The following is a 21,061-nucleotide window of genomic DNA, read 5'->3' on the forward strand; positions in this document are numbered from 1 at the left end:
TCCTCGTTGCTCGTACAAAGAAACACATAGAAATCTGGGTGCAAATTACTACTTATGTCCGAACTACCGGGGTTGAAAACCCGGACAGAAATGTGACCAAACGACTTCATTTTTTTCTTGGCACTCATTATATACGACAGTTTAAAATAAGGTAGTTCGCTACGTATAGCATTGATTGATCTGTGAATGAGACGGTGTACCAATTTCCAATCAATGCTTGGAATTGGGAAGCATTTGATCAGTTTGGCAATCGTTTGGGAGGATATAGCTTAAGGCTATGGATGAGCGTTCGATAAGACGAACTCTCTTGAGCACTTCGGCTGATGAAAAACGGCTGTATAGAGCTAGAATTAGGAAATTCAGAAAATCTCATAGCTTATATGTTATTTTGCTAGCGTCGTTGGCACTTTTGCAATTCATTGCAATCGCCTTTTTCACTAGAGGCTTTCTGTTGGCTCGACGGGTCCTTGATGATGTCGGGATCAAGACAGAGGATTATGGGAAGTTCGAAAAAGCGGTGGTGTTGGTGGTGGATGCGATGAGATTTGATTTCGTGATACCTGTAGATCCCGAGGAGCCTGGCTTCAACCACAATTACCATAACAATATTGACGTGCTCTATGAGAGTCTGTTTCGTGAACATGGTTCGTCTTTGCTTTTGAAATTCATTGCTGATCCTCCTACTACGACTCTGCAGAGGTTGAAGGGCTTAACTACGGGTTCACTACCGACTTTTATCGATGCAGGGTCCAATTTCGATGGTAGTGTTATCGATGAAGATAATCTGATAAAGCAGATGTTTCAACAGGGCAAGCAAGTTTATTTTGCCGGCGACGATACGTGGGACAAGCTCTTTCATCCTTTCTTGTCTTCCGAGAGTGTGCCCTACGAGTCATTGAACGTGTGGGACTTGGATACCGTCGACAATGGGGTCATATCCTACTTCCGCGAACATCTCATAGACCGAGCGGATCCAGGATGGGATGTGCTGATTGGGCATATGTTGGGAATCGACCATGTGGGCCATAAGTACGGCCCGAATCATTTTACTATGCGCGAGAAGCAGTTGCAGGTTAACGAATTTATTGGTCTGATAATGGCCGCTATAGATGATGACACGGTACTGATAGTCATGGGAGATCATGGAATGGATCATACTGGTAATCATGGAGGTGACTCTGTCGATGAACTCGAGAGTGCTTTGTTCCTGTATACCAAGAGGCCAGGAATGTGGAGCCATCTAGAACCTGAGGCATACAACATTTCTAAACTAGGAGCAGACTATAGACAGATTAACCAAATCGATTTGGTACCGACGATCTCTATCCTACTCGGCTTACCGCTTCCGTTCAACAGTCTTGGATGGCCCGTCGATGAAATCGCAAGCACAAAAGAAGAAAGGGATTTCTATGCTAGAATCACACTGGAGCAATTGGAGTTGTATAAGCGAACAAGTGATATGATCACTAATTCTGAGAAGGCTCGTGCATTAGAAGAAGCATGGAACAGAGCAATTAAGGATCCCTCGCTTGCTGCATCATATCAAAGCCAGTTCCTCGAAGTTTGTAAGGATTTGTGGACCAGATTCGATTATTGGAGTATAGGAACGGGTATTATTCTTTTAACGATATCGCTAGTCCTTTTACTTTCTATCATGAAGTTGATACCGTCTATTGTGGTGGGCCAAATGGTTTCTGAGTTTGCTCCGTGGATTGCAATAATGACTCTCGTTTCTAATGCCTGCCTTCATGGACTTTTTTATGTTTTCAAACAGCCGGCTTTTCTTGAAGATGTTCTTTGGTGCTCATTACTTGCCACTGCCATTGGAATCATTGTTGGTTGCTTCATTCCGGTGTTTGACCGGTACAGTTTAAAGTGGATACTGATTAGATTTTTCGAGGATTTGTCCGATTATTGGTCTAGAATCGGTGCACTTTTGTTGACCCTTCATGCTATTTCATTTACCTCTAATTCTTTCACGATTTGGGAAGACAGAATTGTGAGCTTTCTGCTTATCTCACTGGGCATGCTCACTCTGTATGAGTTCGTCTTCCTGCCCAAACGGGAATCAACATCTGCTTTACTGACGGCTGCGATCAGCGAAAAGCAAGGCACCACATCTGGGGTCCGTCAATCAACTGCAAACTCAGATTCATTACCTTTAACGAGATTTGCACGCTTGCTTGGGGTCTATCATTCCATCGTACTGATAGTCTGCACAAGAATTGCATCCATGATCTCTATATGTCGAGAAGAGCAAGGCCAATACTGTGTACCGACCTTTACAACAAAGAACAATTACTCTTTGTGGTGTATGGGACTCTGCCTTTTGACTGTGGCCTTGATACCTTCATGCATAAAAGGTTATTACAACCTTTCTTTATCGTACCAAGCGGCTGCACCTATCTGGATTGATTTCTTCTTGAAAGGTGTCCTTCTGACTAATTTTGTCTATTGGACCTTGACAGCGCTAGAAAACAATGCCATCGGATTATCATGGAATGTTTCAATTTTCAAATTTACTATTGCCAGAATAATCGCAGGCTTTTCCTTGATTGCATCAAACATAGGTTGGATGATGGGGCCTCTGTGTGTTAAACTCAACATCCACAACACGGATGCCAAATCTCATCAAGCAACAATATTGGGATACGCAAATGCGTATGGTGCTCAATTCTTCCTGCTGGTGATCAATGCTCTCATGGCAATCATATTATTCAACAAACCATTGGCACAAATTTCTCTGTACTTGATGTGCAACCAATTGCTATCTATATTAGAAATCATTGACCTTCTAAAACTGAAAGAAAACATTATAGGGCCTTTCGCTTTGGCGCTTCTAGCCTACTCACAGTTCTTCAGCACTGGTCATCAGGCAACAATCCCTTCTGTTCAATGGGATATTGGTTTTACACTGTCGGAGACAATCACATTTCCGTTTACTCAACTAGCAATCATTTTAAACACTTTCGGTCCTCAAATTTTGGTTGCACTCTCTGTGGCTCTCGTAACGCTTTGGAAACAACAGCCAGATGTGTTGAAACCACAGACGCTTTTGGGCAGAATAGTTTCCAACTGCGGTTCTCTATTGGTTTATAACACAGTGCTATGTCTGAGTTCCTTTGTTTGGGTTACTCACTTCCGCCGACATCTGATGGTTTGGAAGATCTTTTGCCCAAGATTTCTATTCGCTAGTATGAGCTTGATTGCTGTGCAAATCGTCGTCACGTTCGGAACCGTGGCATTCGCCAGCGGAAGAATCATAAGGCAGATTAACGACATTTTTTGGAAGTGATTACGTAGGCTTCCTCCGACAATTGTAAAATTACTCACACGTAGAAATTAGATAGTGAAACTCATAACTAACAGTACAGTTTCATGATCTGTCGCCAAACGTTTAGAACCCTAAAAGAATGCTGTATCAAGCTCACCGAAGTCGTCTTCAAAACCATTGTTGAACGGTTCATCGTCGAAACCTCCAAAAATGCTTTCTACCCCATCAGGGACTGGTTGCTGTGGTTGCTGTGGCTGCTGTTGCTGTTGCTGCTGTTGTTGTTGCTGCTGCGACTGAGTTTGTGATACATTTTGGTCTTGCATCATTGGTTCACGCTGTTGCGGCTGCGCCAATACCGTTTGTTGCGGAGCTTGTTGGTTGAAGAACTGCTGGCCGTTATTCTGCAACTGCTCCTGCAGTTGCAAAGGATTCGAATTAGCGGTAATCTGTCCCTGCACCGCATACTGCGTATTAGCAATTGTGTGAGCCTGCGGGAACGATCCTTGATTGGATCCTGGGAATGCTAGATGCTCATGTAGTGTGTCCACCTGACCCATTCCATTTCTCTGCAACTGCTCAAGCTGCTTTTGCCTTTCTAGCTCTTCTCGTCTACGCTCTTCCTCCATTTCTTTCTTTCTCTTTTCCATCTCCATTAGACGTAGCTTCTCCTTTCTCGCCTCTTCCTCTTGCTTCGCTGCCAGCGCCTTTTTCCTTTCTTGTTCTAACCTTAGAGAATACTGTTCCCAATAATCCGCTGGTGCTTCCCTCATATCTCCTCGTAAATGGATGAACTTGTCATGATGGAACACAACCCTGCCCGTCTGACTTCGAAGATCAAATTCTCTGAGATATTCGTCCAAGATTGGCTCCGTTCCTTCACACCCATTTTCGGTTTTCGCCAGTTTATCTTTCAAAAATCGAAGTTTTCCATCCATGCCCCAAGTAAAGCGCTCCAGAGCCTCCTTGGCACCACGTAACTGCTCCCTCTGTGCCCTCAGCCTCTCTTTCATCGCTTCAAGAGTCTTGGAACTGGGAAACAGCGCCGGAGGACGAATTTTGTCGTTCGGAATCGGTTGAGTCATCAATACGTCCATGTACTCTGCGGATTTAACAAAGTTCATCAGCAGGTAAGATCTAAACGAAATGGTATCACTCTCATCATGAATCGTGGTAGTCGACTGCTCCGGTTTCAGCCTCGAGCTTTCAAATCTTTGTTTTGCCCGTAGTTGTTGTTGTTGCTGCAGCTGCTGCTGCCGACTGGTTTTGGTATTAAAGGTTCGCCTTTTCCTTATAACTGCCATCACAAAAGGTCGCAAAAGCCGGCTAATTGATCACCTCAAGAGTATATAATGGCAATTATAACGCTTTATGGAGTCTTCATAGTCAACTTTTCTAGCTACCACTACTATGAACGGTGTCATATCATACGACAGCGAATCAGCTAAGGTTAATGCTTTCAATAAGCATTCAAGAACCCGCCAAACGTTGGGTCTGAGTCGAAAGTCATCAGTTCTGATGGAGATGGTGCTCATTTAGATCAAATGCAGAGGATTACTATTTGATGGTTGCCTAAGGGCAAATTTGACATTGAGCTGGCTAGAGCCGGGTAACGGACATCGCGAACACATAATAGGTAATAGGAACACAAACAGACGAACTACACTGTTTACATTAGCGATACGGTGCTTGTAGGGTCTCGTTGAACGCCTTCCAACTGCAATTGATGTTCAAGTTTGCTCAAGGTTATGAATGTGCAGATATTCAGTCAGTTTGAGACGTCGGTATTCTGTGATGCGCCGTTTATTTGCCGAACTGGTCGTCTTTGGAGAAGTTTGGACAAGAGACTCAGAGGGATAGATGCGGAGAAGGCCATTTATTTTATACCGTCCAATGCAGAAGACATCGTGCTGGTAAATGATGGAGTGCTCAAGTGGATTTATACGGTGACAGGCGTCGCTGAGGGCGGCTACATAGAGCCAACAATTTCCATTACGTCCGGGTTGAATGTCAACGAGGCTTCGCTTGTTGGGTTCTTCAGAAAAAGCCTGGATGAGTTATCAAAGGAGTTTGACGTGGAAATAGCGGCTCAAGGGAAAAATCAGGCGGACGGTTACGATGTTCACCTGATAGGTCTGGAATCGCATGTCCTGGCGGCAGAACCGCATTTTCGCTCATTGCTCGAACTGTATCAGGCTTCTACACATGGTGGTCCTGAGGTGTTTGTGGATTACTTTGAGTTGGATGGATATTCGTTAATACCGCTAGTAATTGGGGTGGATATGGCCAACATGCGACATTTATCTAGAACCTATAGGACGCAGGTTCGTCTTCCTCCTTTGGTTTCGCATTTTTCGAGTTCAGAAGGGGACGTCTGCAGACCTCATGTACTTCTATCAAGCGATGTTCATTCGCTGGTTTTATCCGCCAAGAAGGCGATTTTGGCCACAGTGGAGATGTCACAGTCATCAATTTATTATCACAGGCTTGAAAACGTGTCACCGGGCAAGCTTCTCTTTATCCGGAAATATTACACATCTGAACTGAAGCGCATGATTATAAAGTACCAATCCTTCATCAGAGTTACAGAGTCGTACGTTGAGTTTCAAGCTCCCTGCTCAACGTTATTGAACTCCGTGATCAAAGTTTTCACGATCAATATTCTGCACCAAATAGTTGAGATCCAGATCACCCTTACTGATGATCACTCATTCACCCATGATGCGATTAGAGCTATCGTCTCCGATAGAGAATGCGGTCCTATTGTTGTAATGAAGCTTCCTGGCACTGAGTCACAACTAGTTTTAGTCAAGAATCACTCCTTCTTGCAGGTCGGTACAGCTTCCTGCGCGACAGCAAGACCTAAAAGCAATGAAGTCATGTATCATTTGTCATTGATCCTCAGAGCATTGCCACAAAACTCATTGAGACAGCTGAGAGCCATTTTTGAACTCCATACTGATTATGAAGAATTTATATCAGGGAAGAAAAACGGTAAAGTGACCCGTATCATGGAAACTGTTCCCAGCCTCATAAAGCTGGAGAAATTTCTGGAAGATGACAATCTTTTCCTCATCCTAACAGCTGACAATTTCAATGATTTTTCAAGCGCATTTTCCATGGTCCTCAACGAGTTGCCCGCTGAGGAATCCTTCTTTATACCGGAACTTTATCACAGGCCTGTGATAGGCGCTGGGGGATCTGTTATACAGGCAACTATGAAGAAGTACAACGTATTCGTCAGATTCTCGAATAGTTTTTTCCTCCCGCAGAATGATTTATCACACATACGGTATGACAACGTTATTATTCGATGTCCCTATAAAAACGTTTCCACAATACTAGAAGCAAAAAGAGAACTGAACTCTCTTGCCAGAGGATATGGCAATGCGCAAGCGAGAGTTTTGCTTCGATTTTCGCCTGGGCAGTACAGGCATATGCTATCGTTTAAACGCGGGGCCCAGATGATTGGAGAAATCGAAAAAAATTACAGCGTATATATAATGTTCCCTTTCGAAGAACCAGCCAATGATTATCTTCTCGAAATTCGCGGCAATGACGAGAATCCAGCGGAAGCGGCTAAGGAGCTAATCAAAACTTGTTTTGGCATTGAAAGAGAACTGAAATTGAATAAACCCATTAAGCCAACGAATGACGTGTACAATAGCATTGTCGTTCCTTTCAAACATGCTATGCAGATAGAGGTAACATTCTCGAAAAGCATTGTAAGGTTAACCTACGAGCAGGGCAGCTCGTTACTTCCCAAGGCGGTACAGATACTGACAGATTACCTCAAATCTCAAAATCTGAGAATAGTTTCAAAGGATGTCACTGTTGATTTCATTGTCACAAATGATAAGCCACTTATGTGACCGCTGCAAGCGGTCCTGCAATATTCTCCGCTGTGTTAGTGCTAAAGTCATAACAGTCAGGCTCAACTTCGTTGCCAAGTGCAATCAATTCATCAGAGATGCGACCGCGCTCTCTCCTTTATAAATGTCGACCTGTCAAGATTCTTTATAGAAGCGTTACAATCTAGTGCGCAACATTTCATTCAGATAAAGCAAGCTTATATCAAATTCGCCAAACGCTCTAAAACTCGCTGAAGAATCGCAGTTTCTGATGTGATTAAATCTCAGCTTCAAATCAGAGTAAGGATTACTTTTGCTCTTTCTTTTGGCTGCCTGACCAATCTCTGATGCTTTCTGATATTCCATCGTCAAAATATTTTTCAAGATCTGTCGACATGTCGTGTTGTCCCTCGCCAAATCCCACTTCACTACAGCTGTCTCAGGGAGGTAAGTTACAGCTTTGGTGACAAATGTCAAGCTATTCCACACTTGTTCCTTAACGCTCGCGTTCGACGACTCTTTGAAGATTAAAGATCTTTTCAAATCATAATCCTCCACTTTAAATTTGTACCGAAGATAGTCAGTGTAGGTATCTCTGACCATTTTTCGACATGAAACAAAGGGACGTAGTCTCATGAACCTGCGGTACAAGATTCTCATCAAAATTTCATCAGAAAGAGACCCATAATCCGCAGCAATTTCCTTCGGAACCAGATATTTTGAATTGTTCTTGATCAGTGTGTAGTTTCCATTAATCAAAGCATTCCTCGTACAGATAGTATGCCATCTCATAAATCAGCTGTGGTCAGATTATAGAGCTTAGCGAGTTGACTATTCTGATCTGAAAGGTCTTATAGTTCTTACCTATTGGGTTCAAATTCACGTGACTTGGTGAAGCTAGGTGAAAAAGGCTTGATCTTGAGCTAGATGGCTAGAAGATGCACTCTTCTGGCCTACCATAGGTGGTTCTGGTCGGTTAGTCGAGTAGTACTAGGTCCGTTTCGTATCCAGAGTAGTTGTATTCAAAAGGCCGTCCTTTCTCATGTTACAGGGTTCGCTATTCACAATCTTGAAGCGGTCTGGTTCAGGACTTCTCAAAACGAGAAGCACGCCTTCAATGGTTTTAATGAGATCGGGTATCACTCCACAAAGTTTTCCTTCGGCGGGTGGCCAGTTGATGACGCCCTTTTTGACCCGAGGCTTCAAGGTAAGGACGTCGGTGAAGAAATTCTGTAACGACTGCTACATTGTCAGACGTAAAGGTAGAGTATATGTTTATTGCAAGTCTAATGGGAAGCATAAGCAACGCCAGGGCTAGACTGCCAGTATCTCCTGTATATATATACAATTATAGTACACATTTACCTCATTCGCTCAGCTCATCTGAACAACCGATAGCCCCACACCGCCTATGAGGGCGAGCTGAGCTGATTTGTCGATGGCGACGCAGTCAGACGATCCTGTATCGGCGATTGTTGTGTACGAGCTGTCGACTAGAACCAGTTTCTCTTCACTCACATCCCATAACCGCAGCGTTTGATCAACAGACGTTGCGAGGAGTTTCGTTGCGTTGTCGATCAAATTGCATGATGTGATCGTAGATGCAGCTGCTTTCTCCTGAAAGTCTGCGACACGGGCGCAGATTTTAGCGGTAGATTCATTGAAACTGGCAAGAGTGATTCCGAGCCCGTTATCATCGCCTCCGGTGTATATCACAAGATCTCCGTTAGTTCTCACCACAGAATCGACGGTTTTGATTCCTGATTGATGTACCCGCAGCCTGCAATCATAATCCGGTAAGTGTGATTTGCACGATTTAAGATCACCGAAGGTCAACCTGTCGTCATCCACATTGATTTTGAAAGAAATCCGTTTTGATATGTTGTAGTATACCAAGTGACCATCAGTTGCTGAGGCGATCAGGCACAATTGATCGCGCAAAACCTCCAACAATACATTGAGGAGGCAGCAAGTCTTGTAATGTCCCCGAAGAATCAGCGAAAACGAACTTTCCTTCCGGTCATAAAACCACAGTTTGATTGCTGAGTCTGAGTATACTGTAGCCATTACGAAATTCTCGCCTTTGCTGTCAAATTTCACATCAAAGTCCATTATCCGTAGATCTGGGTTGCCGCTGGAGGTCGGCAAGGTTTGTCTCAAAGTCATATAAGGACGACGACCGCCCGTCTGCGCATCAACCTCCCATAAAAATAACTCCTCCCTGGCAGAGCACGATATCATTAGCGTCTCATTTATAAATTGGCAACGTTGCAGGCCCGAGACGTGTTTTCTTTGAGTCCAGTAGTTCGTTAAGCGGCCACTTTTCGGGTCAACATGCATCAACTTCATGGTGGTGTCTTCCGAAGCCGTACAGAACAGAAATCCATCGTTAAACTTCCTATGCTTCTGAACTGCTATATCTCTTATTTCTCTTCCATGAATTCCTGCGAAAAGGGCTTCTGGAGCTGCAGCTTTCTTGAACCGTTTGATGTAGATGTCCGAGGCCTTAATGTAAACCAAAACGTAAGTCTTCGAATCGTGGCAAAGCTTCCACTGGCGATGAGCGCCACCGCAAATGTGACTGAACACCTCAAAGCAAGCAGTTTCATTATAAACATAGAACAAGCTCGACTTGAATCCATAAGTAATGAAGTCCCCTCGGTCATTGAAATCCGCCCCTTCTAGAAATCCCCGAACTATCTTGTTAGAATGAATTATCTTGTGCGATGGATCTTCAGTTAGATTAACCTTGATGATATCATAGTAACCGTCTCTGTTCGTGACAGAGAATAGACTTGAGCTTCCCTGATCTTCGACATGCTTAATTGACGTCGTGGTATCGCCAGGGTTCACATTTCGTATCACATACGGAAGAGTACCTGTTGACATTAAATCGAATATGGCTAAAGTGCTGAATCTCGAACCGATCAGCATGAAATTCTGATACACTTCCATGCAGGTGGATACAAAGTTTGCTGGCTTGGTAAAATGGTAGCTGTCAAGATGCGTCAATGTGGAAGGACTAAATTTCAAGCAAACCAAATGATCGCGAGGATTGGGAGACTCCAAAAGAGCTAGCAGTGCCGATGTCGAGTCCTTTCGAATCAAACAGTTAGTGGTTTTGGAGAGAGTTGAACAGTGGTACTCCGTTTTTGCCACTATCCGCTCACCATCGTTGCTAAATTTGAGAAGAAGGAGATCGCTCTTGTTGTTTGCAAAGACAATAACATTCTCATTCGAAACGCCATGAGTGGTACTGTAAGAGCTGAATTTGTCGTTTTCGGTTAAATATATCCAACTATCCTTGGTGGAGCTCAGCAGGAAGATTTTGCCAGTCGAAGTTATGGCCACAAGACCAAAGTCAAACCATTCAAAGCCTTTGATTATCTCACCTTTTTGCATAGGCACATTAGTGCAGCCAGAAATTTCTTCAATAGTATAGCATTTCTGTTCCTCTTCAGTTCCTGATTGGCCTCCCAGGTCGGTGACTTTGATTCTGCCGTCATTACCTGCAGTGACAACCTTTTTACCGCTTCTGTCAACATCGACTCCCCAAATGTTCTTCGTCAAATGAACTTCATAGACATTTTGCTGTATCAAATCGATGCTGTCTCTTTGTTGACGGATTTCCCAGATTCTACAGGTACAATCCTCAGAAACGCTGACAATCCTGTTACCGTTATCGAAGAACTTCAAATTCCAGATCCTTGCGGTATGTCCCCATCCTACGGATAACAATTCCCCAGTTTTGAGATCCCACAATCTTATAGATCTATCGTCGGAGCAGCTAGCCACATAGCGGCCGTCCGCGCTCTCGGTTACAAAGAAGATAGACCCTTCGTGACCCTTTAGGTTGTGTACCATTTCCTCCGCATACAGATCCCAAAGTAGAATGCCTCCCATGACAGTCCCGGCGTTAACATATACCTTGTCTTGTGAGTGAACCGTGATTGAGCCAGAGTACAGAATGGATTTCTCTTCGCAAAGGCTTTTACTCGTCACCGGACGTCCAACCTTATCGCAGACAATAACCTTGTTGTACGACGTCAGCAAATAGACCTGGTCGCCTGAATAACTGAATTCACCACTGATTACCCAACCATTAACAGTTTTTTCATGCTCTAGTAAACAGGTCCTCTCGTTCACAGCCTGCAAGTCGACAAGTGAAAGAGAGTTAGCGCCATAAAGCAACAAAGCTCCATCCTTCCCGATACATATCCCATGGATTTTATTTCTGTGAAAGATCCTACATCTGCTTTTCAATTCACCTGTATGATAGTCGTAGGAATGTAAAAACGGTCCGCTTGCGGCGTACACCAAATTCCCGTGAAATTTCACGCACAGAGATGGTCCATAATGCGCAAGGTATTTCATAGATATCAATTGCGATCTCACAGACCACTAGTCGACCCGCATCTCTTATTCTATAAGCATTAGCCCGCATATATTAACTAATATTTGAAGCGATGAGCTCGAATTTTTCACCTTGTCTAAGAGTTTGGGCGGGTAACACCTTCTTATTAGCACGCGTCAAGCTACGACAAGCTGGGATGATAGTTATCAGACATTGCAGGTATTGTAGAGGCCGTTTAGAACTGCAGTTGGTGCATTCCGGTCCACCAGACTGAATCTGGGTTGAGATATTATTATGAACAATTGGCAGCATTCCTTTACGCACTCTGTGGACCTTATAGAGCATTTGAAGAAACCATACCTCCGATATGACGATAGGGAAAAGGAGGCAACAAGTACGAGTTTTGATGCAAGGGCAAACTTAGTATGGGTTGGGGACAGCTACGGAAGGATTTCCTCTTACGATCCCAATTTTTCCTTGTATAGCCGTTTCACAGCTCATATTGGTGGAACGGCGGTCAGGGATGTTCTGACTCATAGGGAAGGTGTCCTGTCGATTGGTGACGATTCGTTGCATTTTGCAAACCGCCGAGGTATCGCGCTGCTCAACCTGACAAGCGTGGATGTTGCAGCTTTCGATTCACTTAATGCCATGTGTTTGGGTACGTCAGATCAGCACGATGAAGTTTATTGTGCAGGTAGCAATTTAGCTTCGGGTATTGTGCGTATCAATCTGAGTCGAGGATGTGTGGGGTCTATAATGAGCTACTCATCGAAGGTGAAGCTGCTGTCGTCCAATAACAAGCATATATGTATTGGCAAGCAAAGCGGAGGGATTGATATTTTCGATCCGCTCTCAGATAGCATCGTGAAGTCATTCCCGGCTCATTTGGGGACTATATCTGCAATGGACACGCGGGGATACAATCTTGTGGCTGTCGGAAAATCGAGACGATTCAACAGCTTGTATGCCGATCCCTTTGTGAACGTCTATGACCTGCGAATGATGCAGCAGCTGCCACCTGTATCTTTTTCTAAGGGCACGACCATGGGGGCTGGTGGCGCGGATTTCGTGCAACTTCATCCGCTTCTACCAACGGTCGTTCTGGTAGCCTCGCAGTCCGGTTCATTTGACTTCGTAGATCTAGTGAATCCAACTCTGAGAACTCAACATGTTCACCCTATTCAACCCATCAAAGATATCAAGCTATCACCTAACGGAGATCATCTTATTTTTGTCGGAAATGACAACGTCATGACAACGTGGACGAGATCTGCAGATTCGACCTCTTTCACTAGCACACCAGAGATATGGGAATATCCTGATTTCGTTGACGATGGTGATGTTCCAAGCGTTTCCGTAGACGATTATGGTTATCCGTTGAGCAGCGTTGGAATGCCCTACTACAGTCAAAAGCTTCTTTCTGCGTGGAATAATGTCGTTTTTCGAAGTCCCGGCACCATTCCTATGCCAATCGATACATCAATACAGTCTTCAGCTAAAATGCAGGTCTCTAAAAATGGATCATCACCCGATGTGAAAACGTATGCACTCATGCACTATGACAAGAACAAATTCGGACCTAGGAATACGCTACAACCCTATATATGTCTCAGAGACGTGAGGAAAAGAATAGCGTCTGGCACAATTCCGGATGACGTTTTGCGGTACAAGCCGCTAAAGGAAGGCGAGATTCCCCCTGCATACGGTAAGCTACAGTTAAGCCATGGGCGCTATGGTTCGGATAATTTTGATTTTCAAGCATTCAACAAGACACCATTTTCGACTCTAGATACGGACGGCGATAATACATATACAAACGCCGTTTTACAACTGTATCGCTTCGTACCTGAGGTGTTCAACTTTGTTGTTGGCTGCTTAAAGAATGAAAATTTTGAGTCCAATTCGCTTCTTACTGAGTTAGGCTATCTGTACGATATGATAGACAGGTCAAAAGGTACAGTATGTCGATCCACAAATTTCCAGAGTTCCCTGAATTCCATTGAAAAGGCGAAGGAATTGGGCCTAACGACGACATTTCCGAATGATTTACAAATGCTTGAACGGCTTAACATAGCAAAGGAGAAGATTTCAACAGGTCCTGAAAGGCTTCAAAGAAGCTTAGGCCAGAAGTTCAATGAATTTCTGCTAACGAGACTAATTGAAGAGGAAGCAGGCAGAGATGCAAACAGCATGGTTTTAAAGGAACTTTTTGGTTTTCAGCTGGACTCAATCGTCCGCTCTAGCTCTCAGCACTATGAGAAATCGACCAGCACAGTTCTCACTTTGACTCTGCTGTCACCTGCAAGGAATGGTTTCAAATCAGTCGGCAAGCGCTCAGGCAATCAGACTATTTTACCCTATCTGGAATCATCTATGAAGAGAGTGAAGCATATCAATAACAGCAAACTAGAAACTGTCGGTTATGAAAGAACGGTTAAGAACCTTCCGCCGATCCTTTCTTTAAATATTCTTCTAACAGACTCTGAATGGAATATTGCTAAATCCAACCGCAACTGGCTAGCCAAGGATTTTTACGCTACTATGTCCAAAGACAAAGCTCTTCTTCAGCCGACCCTCAAAGATCTGAAGGGAAATAGCCCGATATTCAAGTATGAATTAAACGGCTATGTGGCTAAGGTGACCGACAATAATTGCGAATCACGTCTCGTAACGTATGCCCGAAAATACGATAGAGCGTCAGATCAATTCAAATGGTACATGTTTAATGGGTACCTGGCGATCGAAATTGAAGAAGAAGAAGCTCTCGATATATCATATTGGTGGAAGACACCTGAAATGATCATATACTGCGATGCCGAGGAAATTCGAAAGCCTTTTTTCTCTGTGGATACATACCCAATTAATTGCGATATCCTATATCGCGACCATTTTGCTAATAAGCTAAAAGAGTCCGCGAAACTGGAGTACAAACTTCTAACAAAGGAGGAGGCACCTCAACCCGGAAGCCTGGTCGCGATCGATGCAGAGTTTGTTATTTTAAATGAGGAAATGAGTGATATCGATTGCCATGGTGTCAAAACCATAGTCAAACCTAAAAAGACAGCGCTCGCTAGACTTTCCGCAATCCGATGCGCAGACGGGCCTCTTTTTGGAGTTCCCTTTATTGATGACTATATTTTCAACGAGGGGCCAATCGAAAACTATGTTACAAAATACAGCGGTATTTCGCCAGGTGATTTGGATTTAAAAACCAGCTCAAAGCCTTTGGTTTCTAGAGAGGTAACTTACAGAAAAGTTTGGCTCTTAATGCAAATTGGTTGTGTATTCGTTGGCCACGGTCTAAGTAATGACTTCAAACACATCAACATTAACGTACCAGCCGCACAAATAAGAGATACTGCCTTATATTTTTTGAGAGGAAAACGTTACTTGTCGCTGAGATACCTCGCCTTCGCTCTGCTCGATAGAAACATCCAAGAGGGGAACCATGATTCGATAGAAGATGCATACACTGCTTTGATCTTGTACCAAAAATATTTGGACCTTCAGAAAAACGGTACATTGGAGCATGTATTAGATAGAATATATTCAGAGGGGAGGGCCCTGAATTATCGGGTTCCCCTCTAGCTCCTTGAGCATCTCCTATCCGGCATATCAGAGTATAAATTCTGGTTTATAAGGGCCATAGTGCGCTCGCTCTGTGTTATACGAATGTAATGAATTTATAGACGCTGTTGATGATGAATAGCATTCTCCATTCTTCGATTGACCGCCCGGGTCGTTGGTTGAAGAGAGTTGATCGTCCTTTGATGCTGAAGCGTCGTGCTTGATCCAAATCCACTCCTCAAAGAGCTACGGTTCGGCTGTAGGGAATGGTGAGTTGATCCGGTCGTCCTTATTCCGCTTACTGGATTAGTATCTTTATTAAAAAGAGCAGTTTCATCCTTCCATATAGAAGATAAAATCCTGTGTAACTTAGTATCTTGTGTTTTTGGAAGAAACTGGTCGACTTTGTTGTCTTTGGCACCGTCATCGGGAAAAAGTGTGTCCACAATGTCAGTGTCAGGTATTTTCGACCTTCTTACTCCAACCACGTTCTGACCAATGTCCACTCTTGAGAGAGCTTCTTCGACGGGATTGCAGAATCGTCTAACGTTTGTATACTCATGTGAAATCCTTTCAAACTCTCGCTTCACCTCAATGTTGCTTGCCATGAAAACGGAGTCACCACCATCATTATGTGCACTTAGATCCATTATAGAGTTCTCTCTTTGTAACCACAACTTCCGCTGTGTTCTAGATTCGCCATCCATAACATCTGATTTTAAGAACTGAGCAAAATTATTGATAGAAGAAACAGAGGCAGCATTCTCTCGATGAAGAGCTGAAGTTGGGGCATCAGTTCCATTGGCCGATCGAAGGTCGGATCTAATGAGACTGTTCTGCGATGTCCTCTTGCGCATCAAATGACTCATGCGAGTACTGCTATGCAGACCATTAGGAGCGGTTCTAAGTAGGCTATTGGTCAGGCTTGATATTGAAGTCGAGAAATGATTCCGATCAGCAGCTGAGGATGTACCGTTCGAATAATGTTGTGAATTTCCTTCCATTTCTGTAGCGGATTTCGAAGCACAATTTTTCGAATCAGAGTGGATGTCCTGCTTGCGGCTATTAGCTTCTTTATCTTGAATCACATCATCAACGCTAGCTCCATGATAGTTGTTTGAAAGAGAATTTTGGATAGAGGGCGGCTGTTCAAATCTCCTGACCGCCCCTGTCGATTGGGAGAGTATCATACTAGGAATGTACTGCTCTGTAGCGCTATTTCTACGTTGAGAAAACTCATCGACCTGGCCACCGTTTGCAGGTCGCTCATCCTGATTCGGCAGCTGTGAGAGACCCTCCTTCATATAGCCATTGTTCTGTCTTTCCAGGCTATTGGCAATCAAAGTATCTGTTTCATAAACATTCAGGTTGGAATTACTGATGTGATCTTCCCCGTCATGATGAATGTGATGATCACCGTTTGATCGACTACCACCAGTGTTGCCAAGATCTGGCGCTAAAAAGTCTGAAACACCCGTATCAGCTCTTTCATCTGAGTGTCCTCTCAGTAAACCGGAAGGCGTTTGGTGCATAGGTTGATTAATTACCGCTTCTCTCTCCTCATACTCCTCCAGTGGAGCAGTTAAGTTGCTCAAAGTTTTTGAAATTGAATTGGACTTTTCAAAGATCTCGTGCGACTCAATTGGCTCCTTCTCATCTTGCTCCTCCCGCTCTGTTTGCTGCTTCAAGTCCGCCGCCGATTTCTGACCTTTGTTAGACGCTTCATCTTCCTCATCGGTGAAATACTCTACTTCCTCGTCAGTTGTGGTATCGTTGTCAAATAGCTCATCTCCTTCGTGCATGTCTACCACCAAATGAGTGCTCTTGCTTCTGCTTGGCCTTAATCTCGACGTCCCTGCGCCCGCTCCTAGGCTATGAGCAGATGCCATAGATCCGGACCGGCTCCTGAAATTATGCCCCGGATTGGAACGGACTCTGGTCAAATTCGTCATGTTCAATCCACTTATTGCCCGCTTCCTGTAAAGAGTATCAGAGCTCTTGCTCTTGACAAAAGTGCTAGCTGCGTTACCGTGATTATCAAAATCGGTGGTTCCATCATGACTCAGCACCCTATGCAAATTCTTGAAACTCGCAGCACTCTTCGTCCTTGATCTCGTTGTAAACTGTCTAAAATGTCTTGCTGGATGCCCTGCAACCGTGGACGACAAATGGCCCGCATTCCTCCCACTGCTCTGGGCGGAGGTCATCTCGAAATCAGACCGAAGTGATCTTCCCCTATTAACCATCACAGTTACTGGCTCCTTGAACCATCTACCGAGCTGATACGTAACTTTTCTGCCTTCTTACTAACACTGGCAATGATGGCTTGGAGTTAAGCTCATATGCGAAACGTTGATAGAAAAACACCTACACAAGGAACTCGACCAGTGGGCTGGCTAGAACTCCCAATTGACCCTTTGTGATCTGGATTGGACTATTTAAGAGGAATGGATTTGTTCAAGGTTGCCGATTACTATGTGGATAGGATAGTGAACTCCCAATCGAGAGTGAGCAACTCAAGCGTCGCAGAACGTAGTAGGATCAAGGCTCTGCTGCTGGATAAGGATACCATAACCACTATTTCGATGTGTACGACGCAGACTGAGCTGCTGAATCATGAGATATACCTAGTGGATACGATTGAGAATCAGAACAGGGATGTGATGAGACATTTACGTTGTTTGGCGTACGTTAGCCCAACGGAGGAGACCCTGCAAGCCTTGTTACGAGAACTGCAGAATCCAAAATATGGCGACTACTACATCTTCTTTAGCAATGCGGTATCCAAGTCGCAGTTGGAGAGATTGGCAGAAGCGGATGATCTGGAAGTTGTATCCAAGGTGGAGGAGATCTATCAGGATTACCACATTATTAACAGCGATTTTTTCTCGTTAGATATACCTGTGGAGAACCTTCTTCAGGTTCGGGATACGTGGGAGGCGTCGACTCTTATCGAATGTACCAAATCGTTGACTTCGTTACTGTTGTCATTGAAACTGAAGCCCGACATCAAGTTCGAGGCCAATAGTAGGATGTGCTCGAAACTGGCAAGAGAAGTCAGCATATACATCGAGCAAAATGAGAAAACTCTATTTGACTTTCCAAAGATAGATTCCACTCCAATGTTGGTCCTACTAGATCGCAAGAACGACCCTCTCACACCGCTTTTACAGCCTTGGACATACCAATCGATGTTGAATGAGTATATCGGAATAAAGGGTAACATTGTTGATTTGTCAGGTATACCAGATGTTGATAAGGATATAAAGACTGTTACGTTGTCACCGAGACAAGATGCATTTTTCCATAGCACAATGTACTCGAATTTTGGCGAGCTTGGGGATAAAGTCAACCAATATGTGACGACCTATAAGGATAAAACTCATTCAAACAGTCAGATTAATACCATCGAAGATATTAAAAGGTTTATTGAGAAATACCCTGAGTTCAGGAAACTATCCGGTAACGTAGCCAAGCACATGGCAATCGTCGGAGAATTAGATAGGCAGTTGCGGTTGGGAGATATTTGGCGTTTGAGTGAGGTGGAACAAAATCTCGCAGTTCATAAAGACAGTCAGGAAGACTATCAAGCCATGTTGACCCTATTGAGAGACGAAAAATTACGGAATGAATACAAACTGAAACTCGCTTGTATTTATTCTCTAAAGCATGGAGAAAATAGTGAAAGAATGGACGGGGTCGTGCAGACTTTGAGCCAGCAACTACCGGCAGAAGAGATTAACTTGTTCCACAAATTTAGAACTATCTTCCACGCTGACCAAACAAAGGGAGAGGGACAAGGCCACTTGAGAGATAAAGATGATTTGCTGAGTGAGCTCGCCAAAAAATTCAACAGTAGGATGGGCTCGGGAAACAACACTGAGGCAGAAAATGTGTATATGCAGCATGTGCCTGAAATATCAACGCTCTTAACTGATATTTCGAAGAACAAGGTATCGCGCGACAGGCTGAAAACCATGAGCAGTTCAAAAGCTGCAGAATCCTCACCAAAGTTATCTTCCCCAACCTCACCTGCGGCTCCGCCTCAAGATATCGTAATATTCGTTGTTGGGGGTGTCACTTACGAAGAGGCTAGATTCGTCCATCAATTTAACGAAACAATGAAAAACAAGACTAGGGTAGTTCTAGGAGGAACCTCAGTTCTCTCCACCAGTGACTTTATGCAATCTATTCGCAATACATAGGATATAATAACGTTACTCATGAAGGTTGGAAGTCCGTGAGTATTTCTTCTCCCAAAGTAACAAAGACCTCGTTAGATCGTCCATCAGCTTGAAGCTGTGATCATACTTTTCGAAAATAGAGTCCACCTGCTCTATAAATTGCTGATTCTCCACAAACCTAACCAGCTCGTCTTTCGAAGAGTGGCTCTCACTCAATTCCCATTGAGTCCGAGATATGAACTCCAATATTGCAGATACTCGTCGCCTCATCTCATTTAGAGATGTTCTCTGGGGTGGTATTCTAGGCTTCATCGGTTTGTCTATGCCGATCTCCCCTCTAGCACCTGTATTATTTCTGCCTCTGCCATTGGCCGTTCTCTCTGAACTGCTTCTGTTGGTTCTATTGCTCTTTCTGGCAATATTCCCAACCCGTTTTGATCGCCTTGAAGGTGCCCGCCTCTTGCTATCGTCTTCAGATGTAGAGTTAGACGATCGGGAAACCGTCTCGGAAGTATTTTTGGCAGCCTGAGCAGACTGTGCTGTTGTGTTGGCGGTTGCAGCAACCGCCTCATGACTGAACTCGGTAGACACACTTTCCGGCGCTGGGATCAATTCTTCCAGTTGTTGTGCAACACCGTTCAACCCAGTTTCCGGGCTCGTGGTCTTGAAATCTTCAACCGCATGATTGGCAGAGCCTACAACCGAATCAGTCTCCCGATCGTGCCCGTCTTCCGAGTTCTTCGCTTCGACCTCCTGTTGAGAAGTGCGTCTGCTCTCACGAATTGCTTTCTCCAGCATCCATTGGTACTGTTTTTCCTCTCTTGCCGAAAATGTTGCCCGTTTCCGGTCCTGCAGCCTTCTCTCAGCTTCATCGGAACCTTCCAGCCCAGACCCAGGAGCCGAAACCCTGTTATCAGCCTTCGAATCATCTACACTTCTATCCTCACCATAAGATGCCTTCCGTCCACGTGACCCATGAGATCTGCCCGATGAAGGCGACGATGAGTGCGAAACGTCGGCAGATTCTCCCTTCTGATCACTGCCCACCACTGGTGTCTCCGCCTCGGCGTCGCCGCGCCGAGTACTTCTCCTGCTCAGTCGTCTCTTCTCTGCCACTGGCTTGTATACCGATCTGGTGGCGCCCGTACTATCAACGGTATACAGGTGGTGGAGTTCCGGCTTACATTGCTCGCACCAGTACTTCTCGACATGGCTATCCTCACCGTCTGCAATCCCGACACACGCTCCGTGCTGCCAGACGGAACACTGCTCGCACTGTATATACAGTCCGGAGTCATCGGGCGGCTCAATCTCTCCACATACACAGCGAGTCTCTCCCTCCTCCTCCTCAGGTGACTCAACCTCTTCGCCAAGAGTATTTTCCTCCCGGATAATCTCCATAGTCAATGTCTTCAGCTCCCACAACTGCCTCGTTCCATCCTCCATCCCTGCTTAAAACTCACCTACATCTCATCATATCCTTTAAGCATCTGAGCTACTCTGCCGTTACCCTCCTCATTTCTTGAGAAGTGATCTTATAAATAACATCACTTATAACGTTGTGCGGAAACAAAAAACCAGTCGTTAGTTGGCTGGATCTTCGCATAGGGTAGATTCAAGCCTTTGTTGGACAGAGCTTTAACGAAGAACTCGTTAAACTTGTGGATACCCAAGCCTGTTATCACTCTGGATAGTGGTTCGCTCGATATTACATTAGCCAAGCTCTTCCCTTTCATCTTTTCGTCATCAAGTTTGCGAGTTCATAGTCGTTCAGGAAATCCAGGAAATAATTCATTTCAAGACTCACATTATTAGTAATTGGACTTTGTCG

General features: G+C 44.4%; 10 protein-coding genes across 10 annotated transcripts; 5 read left to right on the forward strand and 5 right to left on the reverse strand.

Annotated features, from left to right (window-relative positions):
- Positions 1 to 277: 277 nt before the first annotated feature.
- GPI13 (mannose-ethanolamine phosphotransferase GPI13) lies at positions 278 to 3,295 on the forward strand (the record flags this gene model as incomplete). The annotated part of the gene is made up of 1 exon (XM_037283635.1): positions 278 to 3,295. The coding sequence occupies one exon, from the start codon at positions 278 to 280 to the stop codon at positions 3,293 to 3,295; it is 3,018 nt and encodes a 1,005-aa protein (XP_037139531.1).
- Positions 3,296 to 3,405: 110 nt separating this feature from the next.
- Positions 3,406 to 4,575, reverse strand: SNF6 (Snf6p; the record flags this gene model as incomplete). Its single annotated transcript, XM_037283636.1, has 1 exon — positions 3,406 to 4,575. One exon carries the CDS (start codon positions 4,573 to 4,575, stop codon positions 3,406 to 3,408), a length of 1,170 nt encoding a protein of 389 aa, XP_037139532.1.
- A 444-nt stretch (positions 4,576 to 5,019) lies between these two features.
- HG536_0D03810 (uncharacterized protein) lies at positions 5,020 to 7,143 on the forward strand (the record flags this gene model as incomplete). The annotated part of the gene is made up of 1 exon (XM_037283637.1): positions 5,020 to 7,143. The coding sequence occupies one exon, from the start codon at positions 5,020 to 5,022 to the stop codon at positions 7,141 to 7,143; it is 2,124 nt and encodes a 707-aa protein (XP_037139533.1).
- A 156-nt stretch (positions 7,144 to 7,299) lies between these two features.
- Positions 7,300 to 7,914, reverse strand: IRC19 (Irc19p; the record flags this gene model as incomplete). The annotated part of the gene is made up of 1 exon (XM_037283638.1): positions 7,300 to 7,914. The coding sequence occupies one exon, from the start codon at positions 7,912 to 7,914 to the stop codon at positions 7,300 to 7,302; it is 615 nt and encodes a 204-aa protein (XP_037139534.1).
- Positions 7,915 to 8,164: 250 nt separating this feature from the next.
- Positions 8,165 to 8,440, forward strand: RTC6 (mitochondrial 54S ribosomal protein bL36m; the record flags this gene model as incomplete). The annotated part of the gene is made up of 1 exon (XM_037283639.1): positions 8,165 to 8,440. One exon carries the CDS (start codon positions 8,165 to 8,167, stop codon positions 8,438 to 8,440), a length of 276 nt encoding a protein of 91 aa, XP_037139535.1.
- A 56-nt stretch (positions 8,441 to 8,496) lies between these two features.
- On the reverse strand, positions 8,497 to 11,496 carry RTT10 (tRNA (34-2'-O)-methyltransferase regulator RTT10; the record flags this gene model as incomplete). The annotated part of the gene is made up of 1 exon (XM_037283640.1): positions 8,497 to 11,496. One exon carries the CDS (start codon positions 11,494 to 11,496, stop codon positions 8,497 to 8,499), a length of 3,000 nt encoding a protein of 999 aa, XP_037139536.1.
- A 274-nt stretch (positions 11,497 to 11,770) lies between these two features.
- PAN2 (poly(A)-specific ribonuclease) lies at positions 11,771 to 15,067 on the forward strand (the record flags this gene model as incomplete). The annotated part of the gene is made up of 1 exon (XM_037283641.1): positions 11,771 to 15,067. The coding sequence occupies one exon, from the start codon at positions 11,771 to 11,773 to the stop codon at positions 15,065 to 15,067; it is 3,297 nt and encodes a 1,098-aa protein (XP_037139537.1).
- Positions 15,068 to 15,162: 95 nt separating this feature from the next.
- On the reverse strand, positions 15,163 to 17,292 carry TCO89 (Tco89p; the record flags this gene model as incomplete). Its single annotated transcript, XM_037283642.1, has 1 exon — positions 15,163 to 17,292. The coding sequence occupies one exon, from the start codon at positions 17,290 to 17,292 to the stop codon at positions 15,163 to 15,165; it is 2,130 nt and encodes a 709-aa protein (XP_037139538.1).
- Positions 17,293 to 17,493: 201 nt separating this feature from the next.
- VPS45 (Vps45p) lies at positions 17,494 to 19,251 on the forward strand (the record flags this gene model as incomplete). The annotated part of the gene is made up of 1 exon (XM_037283643.1): positions 17,494 to 19,251. The coding sequence occupies one exon, from the start codon at positions 17,494 to 17,496 to the stop codon at positions 19,249 to 19,251; it is 1,758 nt and encodes a 585-aa protein (XP_037139539.1).
- Positions 19,252 to 19,263: 12 nt separating this feature from the next.
- Positions 19,264 to 20,676, reverse strand: CTI6 (Cti6p; the record flags this gene model as incomplete). The annotated part of the gene is made up of 1 exon (XM_037283644.1): positions 19,264 to 20,676. The coding sequence occupies one exon, from the start codon at positions 20,674 to 20,676 to the stop codon at positions 19,264 to 19,266; it is 1,413 nt and encodes a 470-aa protein (XP_037139540.1).
- Positions 20,677 to 21,061: the final 385 nt, after the last annotated feature.

Source organism: Torulaspora globosa, chromosome 4 (assembly GCF_014133895.1).
Source record: "Torulaspora globosa chromosome 4, complete sequence".
Classification (NCBI taxonomy): domain Eukaryota; kingdom Fungi; phylum Ascomycota; class Saccharomycetes; order Saccharomycetales; family Saccharomycetaceae; genus Torulaspora; species Torulaspora globosa.